The sequence below is a fragment of the Hemitrygon akajei genome, chromosome 15, assembly GCF_048418815.1.
Source record: "Hemitrygon akajei chromosome 15, sHemAka1.3, whole genome shotgun sequence".
NCBI lineage: Eukaryota > Metazoa > Chordata > Chondrichthyes > Myliobatiformes > Dasyatidae > Hemitrygon > Hemitrygon akajei.
In genome coordinates this window covers 3,919,771-3,937,007 of record NC_133138.1, presented here as the reverse complement: position 1 = coordinate 3,937,007, position 17,237 = coordinate 3,919,771, and the positions used below count along the sequence as shown (strand labels likewise).

Here is a 17,237-nt window from a genome sequence, read left to right as displayed (position 1 = left end):
GAGAGAAGTTGTGGACAACAGAGAGAGGAAGTTGTGGACAACAGAAAGAGGGAAATTGTGGACAACAGAGGGAAGTTGTGGACAACAGTGAGAAGGAAGTTGTGGACAACAGTGAGAAGGAAGTTGTGGACAACGGAGAGAAGTTGTGGACAACAGAGAGAGGAAGTTGTGGACAACAGAAAGAGGGAAGTCGTGGACAACAAAGTGAAGGAAGTTGTGGACAACAGAAAGAGGGAAGTTGTGGACAACAGAGGGAAGGAAGTTGTGGACCACAGAGAGAAGTTGTGGACATCAGAGAGAAGTTGTGGACATCAGAGAGAAGGAACTTGTGGACAACAGAAAGAGGGAAGTTGTGGACAACAGAGGGAAGGAAGTTGTGGACCACAGAGAGAAGTTGTGGACATCAGAGAGAAGGAAGTTGTGGACAACAGAAAGAGGGAAGTTGTGGAGAACAGAGAGAGGAAGTTGTGGACAACAGTGAGAAGGAAGTTGTGGACAACAGAGAGAAGTTGTGGACAACAGAGAGAGGAAGTTGTGGACAACAGAAAGAGGGAAGTTGTGGACAACAGAGGGAAGTTGTGGACAACAGTGAGAAGGAAGTTGTGGACAACGGAGAGAAGTTGTGGACAACAGAGGGAAGTTGTGGACAACAGTGAGAAGGAAGTTGTGGACAACAGAGGGAAGGAAGTTGTGGACCACAGAAAGAGGGAAGTTGTGGACAACAGAGGGAAGTTGTGGACAACAGAGGGAAGGAAGTTGTGGACCACAGAGAGAAGTTGTGGACATCAGAGAGAAGTTGTGGACATCAGAGAGAAGGAAGTTGTGGACAACAGAAAGAGGGAAGTTGTGGACAACAGAGGGAAGGAAGTTGTGGACCACAGAGAGAAGTTGTGGACATCAGAGAGAAGGAAGTTGTGGACAACAGAAAGAGGGAAGTTGTGGAGAACAGAGAGAGGAAGTTGTGGACAACAGTGAGAAGGAAGTTGTGGACAACAGAGAGAAGTTGTGGACAACAGAGAGAGGAAGTTGCGGACAACAGAAAGAGGGAAGTTGTGGACAACAGAAAGAGGGAAGTTGTGGACAACAGAGGGAAGTTGTGCACAACAGTGAGAAGGAAGTTGTGGACAACAGTGAGAAGGAAGTTGTGGACAACGGAGAGAAGTTGTGGACAACAGAGAGAGGAAGTTGTGGACAACAGAAAGAGGGAAGTCGTGGACAACAAAGTGAAGGAAGTTGTGGACAACAGAAAGAGGGAAGTTGTGGACAACAGAGGGAAGTTGTGGACAACAGAGAGAGGAAGTTGTGGACAACAGTGAGAAGGAAGTTGTGGACAACAGAGAGAAGTTGTGGACATCAGAGAGAAGGAAGTTGTGGACAACAGAAAGAGGGAAGTTGTGGACAACAGAGGGAAGTTGTGGATAACAGAGAGAGGAAGTTGTGGACAACAGTGAGAAGGAAGTTGTGGACAACAGAAAGAGGGAAGTTGTGGAGAACAGAGAGAGGAAGTTGTGGACAACAGTGAGAAGGAAGTTGTGGACAACAGAAAGAGGGAAGTTGTGGACAGCAGAGGGAAGTTGTGGAGAACAGAGAGAGGAAGTTGTGGACAACAGAGGGAAGTTGTGGACAACAGAGAGAGGAAGTTGTGGACAACAGAAAGAGGGAAGTTGTGGACAACAGAAAGAGGGAAGTTGTGGACAACAGAAGGAGGGAAGTTGTGGACAACAGAGGGAAGTTGTGGACAACAGAAAGAGGGAAGTTGTGGACAACAGAAAGAGGGAAGTTGTGCACAACAAAGTGAAGGAAGTTGTGGACAACAGAAAGAGGGAAGTTGTGGACAACAGAGGGAAGGAAGTTGTGGACCACAGAGAGAAGTTGTGGACATCAGAGAGAAGTTGTGGACATCAGAGAGAAGGAACTTGTGGACAACAGAAAGAGGGAAGTTGTGGACAACAGAGGGAAGGAAGTTGTGGACCACAGAGAGAAGTTGTGGACATCAGAGAGAAGGAAGTTGTGGACAACAGAAAGAGGGAAGTTGTGGAGAACAGAGAGAGGAAGTTGTGGACAACAGTGAGAAGGAAGTTGTGGACAACAGAGAGAAGTTGTGGACAACAGAGAGAGGAAGTTGTGGACAACAGAAAGAGGGAAGTTGTGGACAACAGAGGGAAGTTGTGGACAACAGTGAGAAGGAAGTTGTGGACAACGGAGAGAAGTTGTGGACAACAGAGGGAAGTTGTGGACAACAGTGAGAAGGAAGTTGTGGACAACGGAGAGAAGTTGTGGACAACAGAGGGAAGGAAGTTGTGGACCACAGAAAGAGGGAAGTTGTGGACAACAGAGGGAAGTTGTGGACAACAGAGGGAAGGAAGTTGTGGACCACAGAGAGAAGTTGTGGACATCAGAGAGAAGTTGTGGACATCAGAGAGAAGGAAGTTGTGGACAACAGAAAGAGGGAAGTTGTGGACAACAGAGGGAAGGAAGTTGTGGACCACAGAGAGAAGTTGTGGACATCAGAGAGAAGGAAGTTGTGGACAGCAGAGGGAAGTTGTGGAGAACAGAGAGAGGAAGTTGTGGACAACAGAGGGAAGTTGTGGACAACAGAGAGAGGAAGTTGTGGACAACAGAAAGAGGGAAGTTGTGGACAACAGAAAGAGGGAAGTTGTGGACAACAGAAGGAGGGAAGTTGTGGACAACAGAGGGAAGTTGTGGACAACAGAAAGAGGGAAGTTGTGGACAACAGAAAGAGGGAAGTTGTGGACAACAGAAGGAGGGAAGTTGTGGACAACAGAGGGAAGTTGTGGACAACAGAAAGAGGGAAGTTGTGGACAACAGAAAGAGGGAAGTTGTGCACAACAAAGTGAAGGAAGTTGTGGACAACAGAAAGAGGGAAGTTGTGGACAACAGAGGGAAGGAAGTTGTGGACCACAGAGAGAAGTTGTGGACATCAGAGAGAAGGAAGTTGTGGACAACAGAAAGAGGGAAGTTGTGGAGAACAGAGAGAGGAAGTTGTGGACAACAGTGAGAAGGAAGTTGTGGACAACAGAGAGAAGTTGTGGACAACAGAGAGAGGAAGTTGCGGACAACAGAAAGAGGGAAGTTGTGGACAACAGAAAGAGGGAAGTTGTGGACAACAGAGGGAAGTTGTGCACAACAGTGAGAAGGAAGTTGTGGACAACAGTGAGAAGGAAGTTGTGGACAACGGAGAGAAGTTGTGGACAACAGAGAGAGGAAGTTGTGGACAACAGAAAGAGGGAAGTCGTGGACAACAAAGTGAAGGAAGTTGTGGACAACAGAAAGAGGGAAGTTGTGGACAACAGAGGGAAGTTGTGGACAACAGAGAGAGGAAGTTGTGGACAACAGTGAGAAGGAAGTTGTGGACAACAGAGAGAAGTTGTGGACATCAGAGAGAAGGAAGTTGTGGACAACAGAAAGAGGGAAGTTGTGGACAACAGAGGGAAGTTGTGGATAACAGAGAGAGGAAGTTGTGGACAACAGTGAGAAGGAAGTTGTGGACAACAGAAAGAGGGAAGTTGTGGAGAACAGAGAGAGGAAGTTGTGGACAACAGTGAGAAGGAAGTTGTGGACAACAGAAAGAGGGAAGTTGTGGACAGCAGAGGGAAGTTGTGGAGAACAGAGAGAGGAAGTTGTGGACAACAGAGGGAAGTTGTGGACAACAGAGAGAGGAAGTTGTGGACAACAGAAAGAGGGAAGTTGTGGACAACAGAAAGAGGGAAGTTGTGGAGAACAGAAGGAAGTTGTGGACAACAGAAAGAGGGAAGTTGTGGACAACAGAAAGAGGGAAGTTGTGCACAACAGTGAGAAGGAAGTTGTGGATAACAGTGAGAAGGAAGTTGTGGACAACAGAGAGAAGTTGTGGAGAATAGAGGGAAGGAAGTTGTGGACCACAGAAAGAGGGAAGTTGTGGACAACAGAAAGAGGGAAGTTGTGGAGAACAGAGAAGGAAGTTGTGGACAACAGTGAGAAGGAAGTTGTGGACAACAGAGAGAAGTTGTGGACAACAGAGAGAGGAAGTTGTGGACAACAGAAAGAGGGAAGTTGTGGACAACAGAGGGAAGTTGTGGACAACAGTGAGAAGGAAGTTGTGGACAACGGAGAGAAGTTGTGGACAACAGAGGGAAGTTGTGGACAACAGTGAGAAGGAAGTTGTGGACAACGGAGAGAAGTTGTGGACAACAGAGGGAAGGAAGTTGTGGACCACAGAAAGAGGGAAGTTGTGGACAACAGAGGGAAGTTGTGGACAACAGAGGGAAGGAAGTTGTGGACCACAGAGAGAAGTTGTGGCCATCAGAGAGAAGTTGTGGACATCAGAGAGAAGGAAGTTGTGGACAACAGAAAGAGGGAAGTTGTGGACAACAGAGGGAAGGAAGTTGTGGACCACAGAGAGAAGTTGTGGACATCAGAGAGAAGGAAGTTGTGGACAACAGAAAGAGGGAAGTTGTGGAGAACAGAGAGAGGAAGTTGTGGACAACAGTGAGAAGGAAGTTGTGGACAACAGAGGGAAGTTGTGGACAACAGAAAGAGGGAAGTTGTGGACAACAGAAAGAGGGAAGTTGTGGACAACAGAGAGAGGAAGTTGTGGACAACAGAAAGAGGGAAGTTGTGGACAACAGAAAGAGGGAAGTTGTGGACAACAGAGGGAAGGAAGTTGTGGACCACAGAGAGAAGTTGTGGACATCAGAGAGAAGGAAGTTGTGGACAACAGAAAGAGGGAAGTTGTGGACAACAGAGGGAAGTTGTGGACAACAGAGAGAAGGAAGTTGTGGACCACAGAAAGAGGGAAGTTGTGGACAACAGAGGGAAGTTGTGGAGAACAGAGAGAGGAAGTTGTGGACAACAGTGAGAAGGAAGTTGTGGACAACAGAGAGAAGTTGTGGACAACAGAGAGAGGAAGTTGTGGACAACAGAAAGAGGGAAATTGTGGACAACAGAGGGAAGTTGTGGACAACAGTGAGAAGGAAGTTGTGGACAACAGTGAGAAGGAAGTTGTGGACAACGGAGAGAAGTTGTGGACAACAGAGAGAGGAAGTTGTGGACAACAGAAAGAGGGAAGTCGTGGACAACAAAGTGAAGGAAGTTGTGGACAACAGAAAGAGGGAAGTTGTGGACAACAGAGGGAAGGAAGTTGTGGACCACAGAGAGAAGTTGTGGACATCAGAGAGAAGTTGTGGACATCAGAGAGAAGGAACTTGTGGACAACAGAAAGAGGGAAGTTGTGGACAACAGAGGGAAGGAAGTTGTGGACCACAGAGAGAAGTTGTGGACATCAGAGAGAAGGAAGTTGTGGACAACAGAAAGAGGGAAGTTGTGGAGAACAGAGAGAGGAAGTTGTGGACAACAGTGAGAAGGAAGTTGTGGACAACAGAGAGAAGTTGTGGACAACAGAGAGAGGAAGTTGTGGACAACAGAAAGAGGGAAGTTGTGGACAACAGAGGGAAGTTGTGGACAACAGTGAGAAGGAAGTTGTGGACAACGGAGAGAAGTTGTGGACAACAGAGGGAAGTTGTGGACAACAGTGAGAAGGAAGTTGTGGACAACAGAGGGAAGGAAGTTGTGGACCACAGAAAGAGGGAAGTTGTGGACAACAGAGGGAAGTTGTGGACAACAGAGGGAAGGAAGTTGTGGACCACAGAGAGAAGTTGTGGACATCAGAGAGAAGTTGTGGACATCAGAGAGAAGGAAGTTGTGGACAACAGAAAGAGGGAAGTTGTGGACAACAGAGGGAAGGAAGTTGTGGACCACAGAGAGAAGTTGTGGACATCAGAGAGAAGGAAGTTGTGGACAACAGAAAGAGGGAAGTTGTGGAGAACAGAGAGAGGAAGTTGTGGACAACAGTGAGAAGGAAGTTGTGGACAACAGAGAGAAGTTGTGGACAACAGAGAGAGGAAGTTGCGGACAACAGAAAGAGGGAAGTTGTGGACAACAGAAAGAGGGAAGTTGTGGACAACAGAGGGAAGTTGTGCACAACAGTGAGAAGGAAGTTGTGGACAACAGTGAGAAGGAAGTTGTGGACAACGGAGAGAAGTTGTGGACAACAGAGAGAGGAAGTTGTGGACAACAGAAAGAGGGAAGTCGTGGACAACAAAGTGAAGGAAGTTGTGGACAACAGAAAGAGGGAAGTTGTGGACAACAGAGGGAAGTTGTGGACAACAGAGAGAGGAAGTTGTGGACAACAGTGAGAAGGAAGTTGTGGACAACAGAGAGAAGTTGTGGACATCAGAGAGAAGGAAGTTGTGGACAACAGAAAGAGGGAAGTTGTGGACAACAGAGGGAAGTTGTGGATAACAGAGAGAGGAAGTTGTGGACAACAGTGAGAAGGAAGTTGTGGACAACAGAAAGAGGGAAGTTGTGGAGAACAGAGAGAGGAAGTTGTGGACAACAGTGAGAAGGAAGTTGTGGACAACAGAAAGAGGGAAGTTGTGGACAGCAGAGGGAAGTTGTGGAGAACAGAGAGAGGAAGTTGTGGACAACAGAGGGAAGTTGTGGACAACAGAGAGAGGAAGTTGTGGACAACAGAAAGAGGGAAGTTGTGGACAACAGAAAGAGGGAAGTTGTGGACAACAGAAGGAGGGAAGTTGTGGACAACAGAGGGAAGTTGTGGACAACAGAAAGAGGGAAGTTGTGGACAACAGAAAGAGGGAAGTTGTGCACAACAGTGAGAAGGAAGTTGTGGATAACAGTGAGAAGGAAGTTGTGGACAACAGAGAGAAGTTGTGGAGAATAGAGGGAAGGAAGTTGTGGACCACAGAAAGAGGGAAGTTGTGGACAACAGAAAGAGGGAAGTTGTGGAGAACAGAGAAGGAAGTTGTGGACAACAGTGAGAAGGAAGTTGTGGACAACAGAGAGAAGTTGTGGACAACAGAGAGAGGAAGTTGTGGACAACAGAAAGAGGGAAGTTGTGGACAACAGAGGGAAGTTGTGGAGAACAGTGAGAAGGAAGTTGTGGACAACGGAGAGAAGTTGTGGACAACAGAGGGAAGTTGTGGACAACAGTGAGAAGGAAGTTGTGGACAACGGAGAGAAGTTGTGGACAACAGAGGGAAGGAAGTTGTGGACCACAGAAAGAGGGAAGTTGTGGACAACAGAGGGAAGTTGTGGACAACAGAGGGAAGGAAGTTGTGGACCACAGAGAGAAGTTGTGGCCATCAGAGAGAAGTTGTGGACATCAGAGAGAAGGAAGTTGTGGACAACAGAAAGAGGGAAGTTGTGGACAACAGAGGGAAGGAAGTTGTGGACCACAGAGAGAAGTTGTGGACATCAGAGAGAAGGAAGTTGTGGACAACAGAAAGAGGGAAGTTGTGGAGAACAGAGAGAGGAAGTTGTGGACAACAGTGAGAAGGAAGTTGTGGACAACAGAGGGAAGTTGTGGACAACAGAAAGAGGGAAGTTGTGGACAACAGAAAGAGGGAAGTTGTGGACAACAGAGAGAGGAAGTTGTGGACAACAGAAAGAGGGAAGTTGTGGACAACAGAAAGAGGGAAGTTGTGGACAACAGAGGGAAGGAAGTTGTGGACCACAGAGAGAAGTTGTGGACATCAGAGAGAAGGAAGTTGTGGACAACAGAAAGAGGGAAGTTGTGGACAACAGAGGGAAGTTGTGGACAACAGAGAGAAGGAAGTTGTGGACCACAGAAAGAGGGAAGTTGTGGACAACAGAGGGAAGTTGTGGAGAACAGAGAGAGGAAGTTGTGGACAACAGTGAGAAGGAAGTTGTGGACAACAGAGAGAAGTTGTGGACAACAGAGAGAGGAAGTTGTGGACAACAGAAAGAGGGAAATTGTGGACAACAGAGGGAAGTTGTGGACAACAGTGAGAAGGAAGTTGTGGACAACAGTGAGAAGGAAGTTGTGGACAACGGAGAGAAGTTGTGGACAACAGAGAGAGGAAGTTGTGGACAACAGAAAGAGGGAAGTCGTGGACAACAAAGTGAAGGAAGTTGTGGACAACAGAAAGAGGGAAGTTGTGGACAACAGAGGGAAGGAAGTTGTGGACCACAGAGAGAAGTTGTGGACATCAGAGAGAAGTTGTGGACATCAGAGAGAAGGAACTTGTGGACAACAGAAAGAGGGAAGTTGTGGACAACAGAGGGAAGGAAGTTGTGGACCACAGAGAGAAGTTGTGGACATCAGAGAGAAGGAAGTTGTGTACAACAGAAAGAGGGAAGTTGTGGAGAACAGAGAGAGGAAGTTGTGGACAACAGTGAGAAGGAAGTTGTGGACAACAGAGAGAAGTTGTGGACAACAGAGAGAGGAAGTTGTGGACAACAGAAAGAGGGAAGTTGTGGACAACAGAGGGAAGTTGTGGACAACAGTGAGAAGGAAGTTGTGGACAACGGAGAGTTGTGGACAACAGAGGGAAGTTGTGGACAACAGTGAGAAGGAAGTTGTGGACAACGGAGAGAAGTTGTGGACAACAGAGGGAAGGAAGTTGTGGACCACAGAAAGAGGGAAGTTGTGGACAACAGAGGGAAGTTGTGGACAACAGAGGGAAGGAAGTTGTGGACCACAGAGAGAAGTTGTGGACATCAGAGAGAAGTTGTGGACATCAGAGAGAAGGAAGTTGTGGACAACAGAAAGAGGGAAGTTGTGGACAACAGAGGGAAGGAAGTTGTGGACCACAGAGAGAAGTTGTGGACATCAGAGAGAAGGAAGTTGTGGACAACAGAAAGAGGGAAGTTGTGGAGAACAGAGAGAGGAAGTTGTGGACAACAGTGAGAAGGAAGTTGTGGACAACAGAGAGAAGTTGTGGACAACAGAGAGAGAAAGTTGCGGACAACAGAAAGAGGGAAGTTGTGGACAACAGAAAGAGGGAAGTTGTGGACAACAGAGGGAAGTTGTGCACAACAGTGAGAAGGACGTTGTGGACAACAGTGAGAAGGAAGTTGTGGACAACAGTGAGAAGGAAGTTGTGGACAACGGAGAGAAGTTGTGGACAACAGAGAGAGGAAGTTGTGGACAACAGAAAGAGGGAAGTCGTGGACAACAAAGTGAAGGAAGTTGTGGACAACAGAAAGAGGGAAGTTGTGGACAACAGAGGGAAGTTGTGGACAACAGAGAGAGGAAGTTGTGGACAACAGTGAGAAGGAAGTTGTGGACAACAGAGAGAAGTTGTGGACATCAGAGAGAAGGAAGTTGTGGACAACAGAAAGAGGGAAGTTGTGGACAACAGAGGGAAGTTGTGGAGAACAGAGAGAGGAAGTTGTGGACAACAGTGAGAAGGAAGTTGTGGACAACAGAAAGAGGGAAGTTGTGGAGAACAGAGAGAGGAAGTTGTGGACAACAGTGAGAAGGAAGTTGTGGACAACAGAAAGAGGGAAGTTGTGGAGAACAGAGAGAGGAAGTTGTGGACAACAGAGGGAAGTTGTGGACAACAGAGAGAGGAAGTTGTGGACAACAGAAAGAGGGAAGTTGTGGACAACAGAAAGAGGGAAGTTGTGGACAACAGAAGGAGGGAAGTTGTGGACAACAGAGGGAAGTTGTGGACAACAGAAAGAGGGAAGTTGTGGACAACAGAAAGAGGGAAGTTGTGGACAACAGTGAGAAGGAAGTTGTGGATAACAGTGAGAAGGAAGTTGTGGACAACAGAGAGAAGTTGTGGAGAATAGAGGGAAGGAAGTTGTGGACCACAGAAAGAGGGAAGTTGTGGACAACAGAAAGTGGGAAGTTGTGGAGAACAGAGAGAGGAAGTTGTGGACAACAGTGAGAAGGAAGTTGTGGACAACAGAGAGAAGTTGTGGACAACAGAGAGAGGAAGTTGTGGACAACAGAAAGAGGGAAGTTGTGGACAACAGAGGGAAGTTGTGGACAACAGTGAGAAGGAAGTTGTGGACAACGGAGAGAAGTTGTGGACAACAGAGGGAAGTTGTGGACAACAGTGAGAAGGAAGTTGTGGACAACGGAGAGAAGTTGTGGACAACAGAGGGAAGGAGGTTGTGGACCACAGAAAGAGGGAAGTTGTGGACAACAGAGGGAAGTTGTGGACAACAGAGGGAAGGAAGTTGTGGACCACAGAGAGAAGTTGTGGACATCAGAGAGAAGTTGTGGACATCAGAGAGAAGGAAGTTGTGGACAACAGAAAGAGGGAAGTTGTGGACAACAGAGGGAAGGAAGTTGTGGACCACAGAGAGAAGTTGTGGACATCAGAGAGAAGGAAGTTGTGGACAACAGAAAGAGGGAAGTTGTGGAGAACAGAGAGAGGAAGTTGTGGACAACAGTGAGAAGGAAGTTGTGGACAACAGAGAGAAGTTGTGGACAACAGAGAGAGGAAGTTGCGGACAACAGAAAGAGGGAAGTTGTGGACAACAGAAAGAGGGAAGTTGTGGACAACAGAGGGAAGTTGTGCACAACAGTGAGAAGGAAGTTGTGGACAACAGTGAGAAGGAAGTTGTGGACAACGGAGAGAAGTTGTGGACAACAGAGAGAGGAAGTTGTGGACAACAGAAAGAGGGAAGTCGTGGACAACAAAGTGAAGGAAGTTGTGGACAACAGAAAGAGGGAAGTTGTGGACAACAGAGGGAAGTTGTGGACAACAGAGAGAGGAAGTTGTGGACAACAGTGAGAAGGAAGTTGTGGACAACAGAGAGAAGTTGTGGACATCAGAGAGAAGGAAGTTGTGGACAACAGAAAGAGGGAAGTTGTGGACAACAGAGGGAAGTTGTGGAGAACAGAGAGAGGAAGTTGTGGACAACAGTGAGAAGGAAGTTGTGGACAACAGAAAGAGGGAAGTTGTGGACAGCAGAGGGAAGTTGTGGACAACAGTGAGAAGGAAGTTGTGGACAACGGAGAGAAGTTGTGGACAACAGAGGGAAGGAAGTTGTGGACCACAGAAAGAGGGAAGTTGTGGACAACAGAGGGAAGTTGTGGACAACAGAGGGAAGGAAGTTGTGGACCACAGAGAGAAGTTGTGGACATCAGAGAGAAGTTGTGGACATCAGAGAGAAGGAAGTTGTGGACAACAGAGAGAAGTTGTGGACATCAGAGAGAAGGAAGTTGTGGACAACAGAAAGAGGGAAGTTGTGGAGAACAGAGAGAGGAAGTTGTGGACAACAGTGAGAAGGAAGTTGTGGACAACAGAGAGAAGTTGTGGAGAACAGAGAGAGGAAGTTGTGGACAACAGTGAGAAGGAAGTTGTGGACAACAGAAAGAGGGAAGTTGTGGACAGCAGAGGGAAGTTGTGGACAACAGTGAGAAGGAAGTTGTGGACAACGGAGAGAAGTTGTGGACAACAGAGGGAAGGAAGTTGTGGACCACAGAAAGAGGGAAGTTGTGGACAACAGAGGGAAGTTGTGGACAACAGAGGGAAGGAAGTTGTGGACCACAGAGAGAAGTTGTGGACATCAGAGAGAAGTTGTGGACATCAGAGAGAAGGAAGTTGTGGACAACAGAAAGAGGGAAGTTGTGGACAACAGAGGGAAGGAAGTTGTGGACCACAGAGAGAAGTTGTGGACATCAGAGAGAAGGAAGTTGTGGACAACAGAAAGAGGGAAGTTGTGGAGAACAGAGAGAGGAAGTTGTGGACAACAGTGAGAAGGAAGTTGTGGACAACAGAGAGAAGTTGTGGACAACAGAGAGAGGAAGTTGCGGACAACAGAAAGAGGGAAGTTGTGGACAACAGAAAGAGGGAAGTTGTGGACAACAGAGGGAAGTTGTGCACAACAGTGAGAAGGAAGTTGTGGACAACAGTGAGAAGAAGTTGTGGACAACGGAGAGAAGTTGTGGACAACAGAGAGAGGAAGTTGTGGACAACAGAAAGAGGGAAGTCGTGGACAACAAAGTGAAGGAAGTTGTGGACAACAGAAAGAGGGAAGTTGTGGACAACAGAGGGAAGTTGTGGACAACAGAGAGAGGAAGTTGTGGACAACAGTGAGAAGGAAGTTGTGGACAACAGAGAGAAGTTGTGGACATCAGAGAGAAGGAAGTTGTGGACAACAGAAAGAGGGAAGTTGTGGACAACAGAGGGAAGTTGTGGAGAACAGAGAGAGGAAGTTGTGGACAACAGTGAGAAGGAAGTTGTGGACAACAGAAAGAGGGAAGTTGTGGACAGCAGAGGGAAGTTGTGGACAACAGTGAGAAGGAAGTTGTGGACAACGGAGAGAAGTTGTGGACAACAGAGGGAAGGAAGTTGTGGACCACAGAAAGAGGGAAGTTGTGGACAACAGAGGGAAGTTGTGGACAACAGAGGGAAGGAAGTTGTGGACAACAGAAAGAGGGAAGTTGTGGACAACAGAAAGAGGGAAGTTGTGGACAACAGAGGGAAGTTGTGCACAACAGTGAGAAGGAAGTTGTGGACAGCAGAGAGAAGTTGTGGACATCAGAGAGAAGGAAGTTGTGGACAACAGAAAGAGGGAAGTTGTGGACAACAGAGGGAAGTTGTGGAGAACAGAGAGAGGAAGTTGTGGACAACAGTGAGAAGGAAGTTGTGGACAACAGAAAGAGGGAAGTTGTGGAGAACAGAGAGAGGAAGTTGTGGACAACAGTGAGAAGGAAGTTGTGGACAACAGAAAGAGGGAAGTTGTGGACAGCAGAGGGAAGTTGTGGACAACAGTGAGAAGGAAGTTGTGGACAACGGAGAGAAGTTGTGGACAACAGAGGGAAGGAAGTTGTGGACCACAGAAAGAGGGAAGTTGTGGACAACAGAGGGAAGTTGTGGACAACAGAGGGAAGGAAGTTGTGGACCACAGAGAGAAGTTGTGGACATCAGAGAGAAGTTGTGGACATCAGAGAGAAGGAAGTTGTGGACAACAGAAAGAGGGAAGTTGTGGACAACAGAGGGAAGGAAGTTGTGGACCACAGAGAGAAGTTGTGGACATCAGAGAGAAGGAAGTTGTGGACAACAGAAAGAGGGAAGTTGTGGAGAACAGAGAGAGGAAGTTGTGGACAACAGTGAGAAGGAAGTTGTGGACAACAGAGAGAAGTTGTGGACAACAGAGAGAGGAAGTTGCGGACAACAGAAAGAGGGAAGTTGTGGACAACAGAAAGAGGGAAGTTGTGGACAACAGAGGGAAGTTGTGCACAACAGTGAGAAGGAAGTTGTGGACAACAGTGAGAAGGAAGTTGTGGACAACGGAGAGAAGTTGTGGACAACAGAGAGAGGAAGTTGTGGACAACAGAAAGAGGGAAGTCGTGGACAACAAAGTGAAGGAAGTTGTGGACAACAGAAAGAGGGAAGTTGTGGACAACAGAGGGAAGTTGTGGACAACAGAGAGAGGAAGTTGTGGACAACAGTGAGAAGGAAGTTGTGGACAACAGAGAGAAGTTGTGGACATCAGAGAGAAGGAAGTTGTGGACAACAGAAAGAGGGAAGTTGTGGACAACAGAGGGAAGTTGTGGAGAACAGACAGAGGAAGTTGTGGACAACAGTGAGAAGGAAGTTGTGGACAACAGAAAGAGGGAAGTTGTGGAGAACAGAGAGAGGAAGTTGTGGACAACAGTGAGAAGGAAGTTGTGGACAACAGAAAGAGGGAAGTTGTGGACAGCAGAGGGAAGTTGTGGAGAACAGAGAGAGGAAGTTGTGGACAACAGAGGGAAGTTGTGGACAACAGAGAGAGGAAGTTGTGGACAACAGAAAGAGGGAAGTTGTGGACAACAGAAAGAGGGAAGTTGTGGACAACAGAAGGAGGGAAGTTGTGGACAACAGAGGGAAGTTGTGGACAACAGAAAGAGGGAAGTTGTGGACAACAGAAAGAGGGAAGTTGTGCACAACAGTGAGAAGGAAGTTGTGGATAACAGTGAGAAGGAAGTTGTGGACAACAGAGAGAAGTTGTGGAGAATAGAGGGAAGGAAGTTGTGGACCACAGAAAGAGGGAAGTTGTGGACAACAGAAAGAGGGAAGTTGTGGAGAACAGAGAGAGGAAGTTGTGGACAACAGTGAGAAGGAAGTTGTGGACAACAGAGAGAAGTTGTGGACAACAGAGAGAGGAAGTTGTGGACAACAGAAAGAGGGAAGTTGTGGACAACAGAGGGAAGTTGTGGACAACAGTGAGAAGGAAGTTGTGGACAACGGAGAGAAGTTGTGGACAACAGAGGGAAGTTGTGGACAACAGTGAGAAGGAAGTTGTGGACAATGGAGAGAAGTTGTGGACAACAGAGGGAAGGAAGTTGTGGACCACAGAAAGAGGGAAGTTGTGGACAACAGAGGGAAGTTGTGGACAACAGAGGGAAGGAAGTTGTGGACCACAGAGAGAAGTTGTGGCCATCAGAGAGAAGTTGTGGACATCAGAGAGAAGGAAGTTGTGGACAACAGAAAGAGGGAAGTTGTGGACAACAGAGGGAAGGAAGTTGTGGACCACAGAGAGAAGTTGTGGACATCAGAGAGAAGGAAGTTGTGGACAACAGAAAGAGGGAAGTTGTGGAGAACAGAGAGAGGAAGTTGTGGACAACAGTGAGAAGGAAGTTGTGGACAACAGAGAGAAGTTGTGGACAACAGAGAGAGGAAGTTGCGGACAACAGAAAGAGGGAAGTTGTGGACAACAGAAAGAGGGAAGTTGTGGACAACAGAGGGAAGTTGTGCACAACAGTGAGAAGGAAGTTGTGGACAACGGAGAGAAGTTGTGGACAACAGAGAGAGGAAGTTGTGGACAACAGAAAGAGGGAAGTCGTGGACAACAAAGTGAAGGAAGTTGTGGACAACAGAAAGAGGGAAGTTGTGGACAACAGAGGGAAGTTGTGGACAATAGAGAGAGGAAGTTGTGGACAACAGTGAGAAGGAAGTTGTGGACAACAGAGAGAAGTTGTGGACATCAGAGAGAAGGAAGTTGTGGACAACAGAAAGAGGGAAGTTGTGGACAACAGAGGGAAGTTGTGGAGAACAGAGAGAGGAAGTTGTGGACAACAGTGAGAAGGAAGTTGTGGACAACAGAAAGAGGGAAGTTGTGGAGAACAGAGAGAGGAAGTTGTGGACAACTGTGAGAAGGAAGTTGTGGACAACAGAAAGAGGGAAGTTGTGGACAGCAGAGGGAAGTTGTGGAGAACAGAGAGAGGAAGTTGTGGACAACAGAGGGAAGTTGTGGACAACAGAGAGAGGAAGTTGTGGACAACAGAGGGAAGTTGTGGACAACAGAGAGAGGAAGTTGTGGACAACAGAAAGAGGGAAGTTGTGGACAACAGAAAGAGGGAAGTTGTGGACAACAGAGGGAAGTTGTGGAGAACAGAAAGAGGGAAGTTGTGGACAACAGAAAGAGGGAAGTTGTGGACAACAGTGAGAAGGAAGTTGTGGATAACAGTGAGAAGGAAGTTGTGGACAACAGAGAGAAGTTGTGGAGAATAGAGGGAAGGAAGTTGTGGACCACAGAAAGAGGGAAGTTGTGGACAACAGAAAGAGGGAAGTTGTGGAGAACAGAAAGAGGAAGTTGTGGACAACAGAGGGAAGGAAGTTGTGGACCACAGAAAGAGGGAAGTTGTGGACAACAGTGAGAAGGAAGTTGTGGATAACAGTGAGAAGGAAGTTGTGGACAACAGAGAGAAGGAAGTTGTGGAGAACAGAGAGGAAGTTGTGGATAACAGTGAGAAGAAAGTTGAGGACAACTAAGAGACAGAAATCATTGAAAACTGAGAGAGGGAAATCGTGGACAACAGAAAGAAGGAAGTCATGGACGACCGAGAGAGGGAAGCCATGGACAACCTGCCTAATCACAGTGACTCTTTTGTTTGCTTCACCAATTTCCCTTGCTGCAAAATAATACATGTTTTGTTCTCAGTTTTTCAGTGTGGATGAAAGATCAGCAGAATGACACATTAGCTCTGATTCCTCCTCTAAAGATGCTTCTGAGGATTCAGATATAGATTCATTTATTTATCACATGTACATCGAAACATACAGTGAAATGCATCATTTGTGTTATGATGGAAATTTCTTGTTAAAGTACTTACATGTACAATTATCTTCTTTCATATCCGTTCTTTCACTACTGTGTTTGAGTTTCAGCTCTAAAATGGGAATCATACTGTTTGTTTAACAAAACATTCTTAACTTTGTTAAATATAGTTTAGAATGTTAATCAGATTGTTGTGTTAGTACATGATATAAGTCCATATTCCCTGCAGTGAACTCTGTAATGATCAAAATTGCATAAACACATGAGCTTCTGCAGATGCTGGAAATCCAGAGCAACACACACAAAATGCTGGAGGAACTCAGCAGGTTAGACTGAATCTATGGAAAGGAATAAACAGTCGAATTTTTGGGGCTGAGATCCTTCATCAGGACTGGAAAGAAAGGAGGAAGATGAGAAAATAAGAAGGTAGTGGGAGGGGAAGGAGTACAAGTTAGAAGGTGATGGGTGAGACCAGGTGGATGAGGGAGGAGGGTAAAGTCAGAAGCTGGGAGGTGATAGATCAAAAAGGTAAAGGTTTGGAGAAGAAGGAAGTTTATAGGAGTGGACCACAGGGGATAAAGAGGGCCACCAGGCCTGAAACATTTACTGATTATTAATTTCCATTAATGCTGCCTGACCTACTGAGTTCCTCTAGCATTTTGTGTGTGTAATTTTATATCATCACTTATAAACATGTAACTGTTCAGTAATTTTTCTATTTTTCTAGCAACATAGTAGCAGGTGTCATCCCTTGTGAGGCTCTTTGGATTAAAGATATTATTCCGTTAGCTTGTTACCTATCTTTGTATGATGGAACAACTGTTGTCTAAGTTCTCATACAGCACAGAGAAATCTGATAATGTACCCACTATGAAGTCCGAATTATAAGCCGTGATGATTTGATTAAAAATGTTTCAGGATTAAATATGAAAGCACTGTGTTAGCTTCACTGATCCAAGATCAGTTTGGCTTGACTGCATCCTCACAAGCTGTATCACTGATTGTATGGAAACTGCACTATGGTGGACAGAAAGGCTCTACAACGGGCAGTCAGAACTGCCCAATGCACCACTAGCACCAGTCTACCTGCCATCAACAACATATATACAGAAAGGTGCCAGGAAAGGGCCAGTAACATAAGACTATAAGATATAGGAGCAGAAGTAGGCCATTTGGCTCATTGAGTCTGCTCCGCCATTTAATCATGGGCTGATCCAATTCTTCCAATCATCCCCACTCTCCTGCCTTCTCCCCATACCCTTTGATGCCTTGGCTAATCAAGAACCTATCTACCTCTACCTTAAATGCACCCAAAGACTTGGCGCCCATAGTTGCTCGTGGCAACAAATTCCACAGATTTACCACCCTCTGACTAAAGTAATTTCTCCACATCTCTGCTCTAAATGGACGTC

The 17,237-nt window shown here is 46.6% G+C and overlaps 1 protein-coding gene across 4 annotated transcripts in view; it reads right to left on the bottom strand.

The window, feature by feature from the left end:
• The window catches only part of rnf130 (ring finger protein 130), a 234,810-nt gene that overhangs the window by 52,671 nt on the left and 164,902 nt on the right, over positions 1-17,237 (bottom strand). For 3 of the 4 annotated variants that reach the window (XR_012101564.1, XM_073067069.1, XM_073067067.1), the window contains one exon: positions 15,881-15,937. The exons of the other annotated variant lie outside the window; for it this stretch is intronic. Coding sequence is in view for 2 of the 3 variants with exons in the window: in XM_073067069.1 (XP_072923170.1) it covers positions 15,916-15,937 (22 nt within the window). In the remaining variant the exon portion in view is untranslated. The remainder of the gene's footprint in view (positions 1-15,880; positions 15,938-17,237) is intronic. 4 annotated transcript variants of the gene reach the window in all.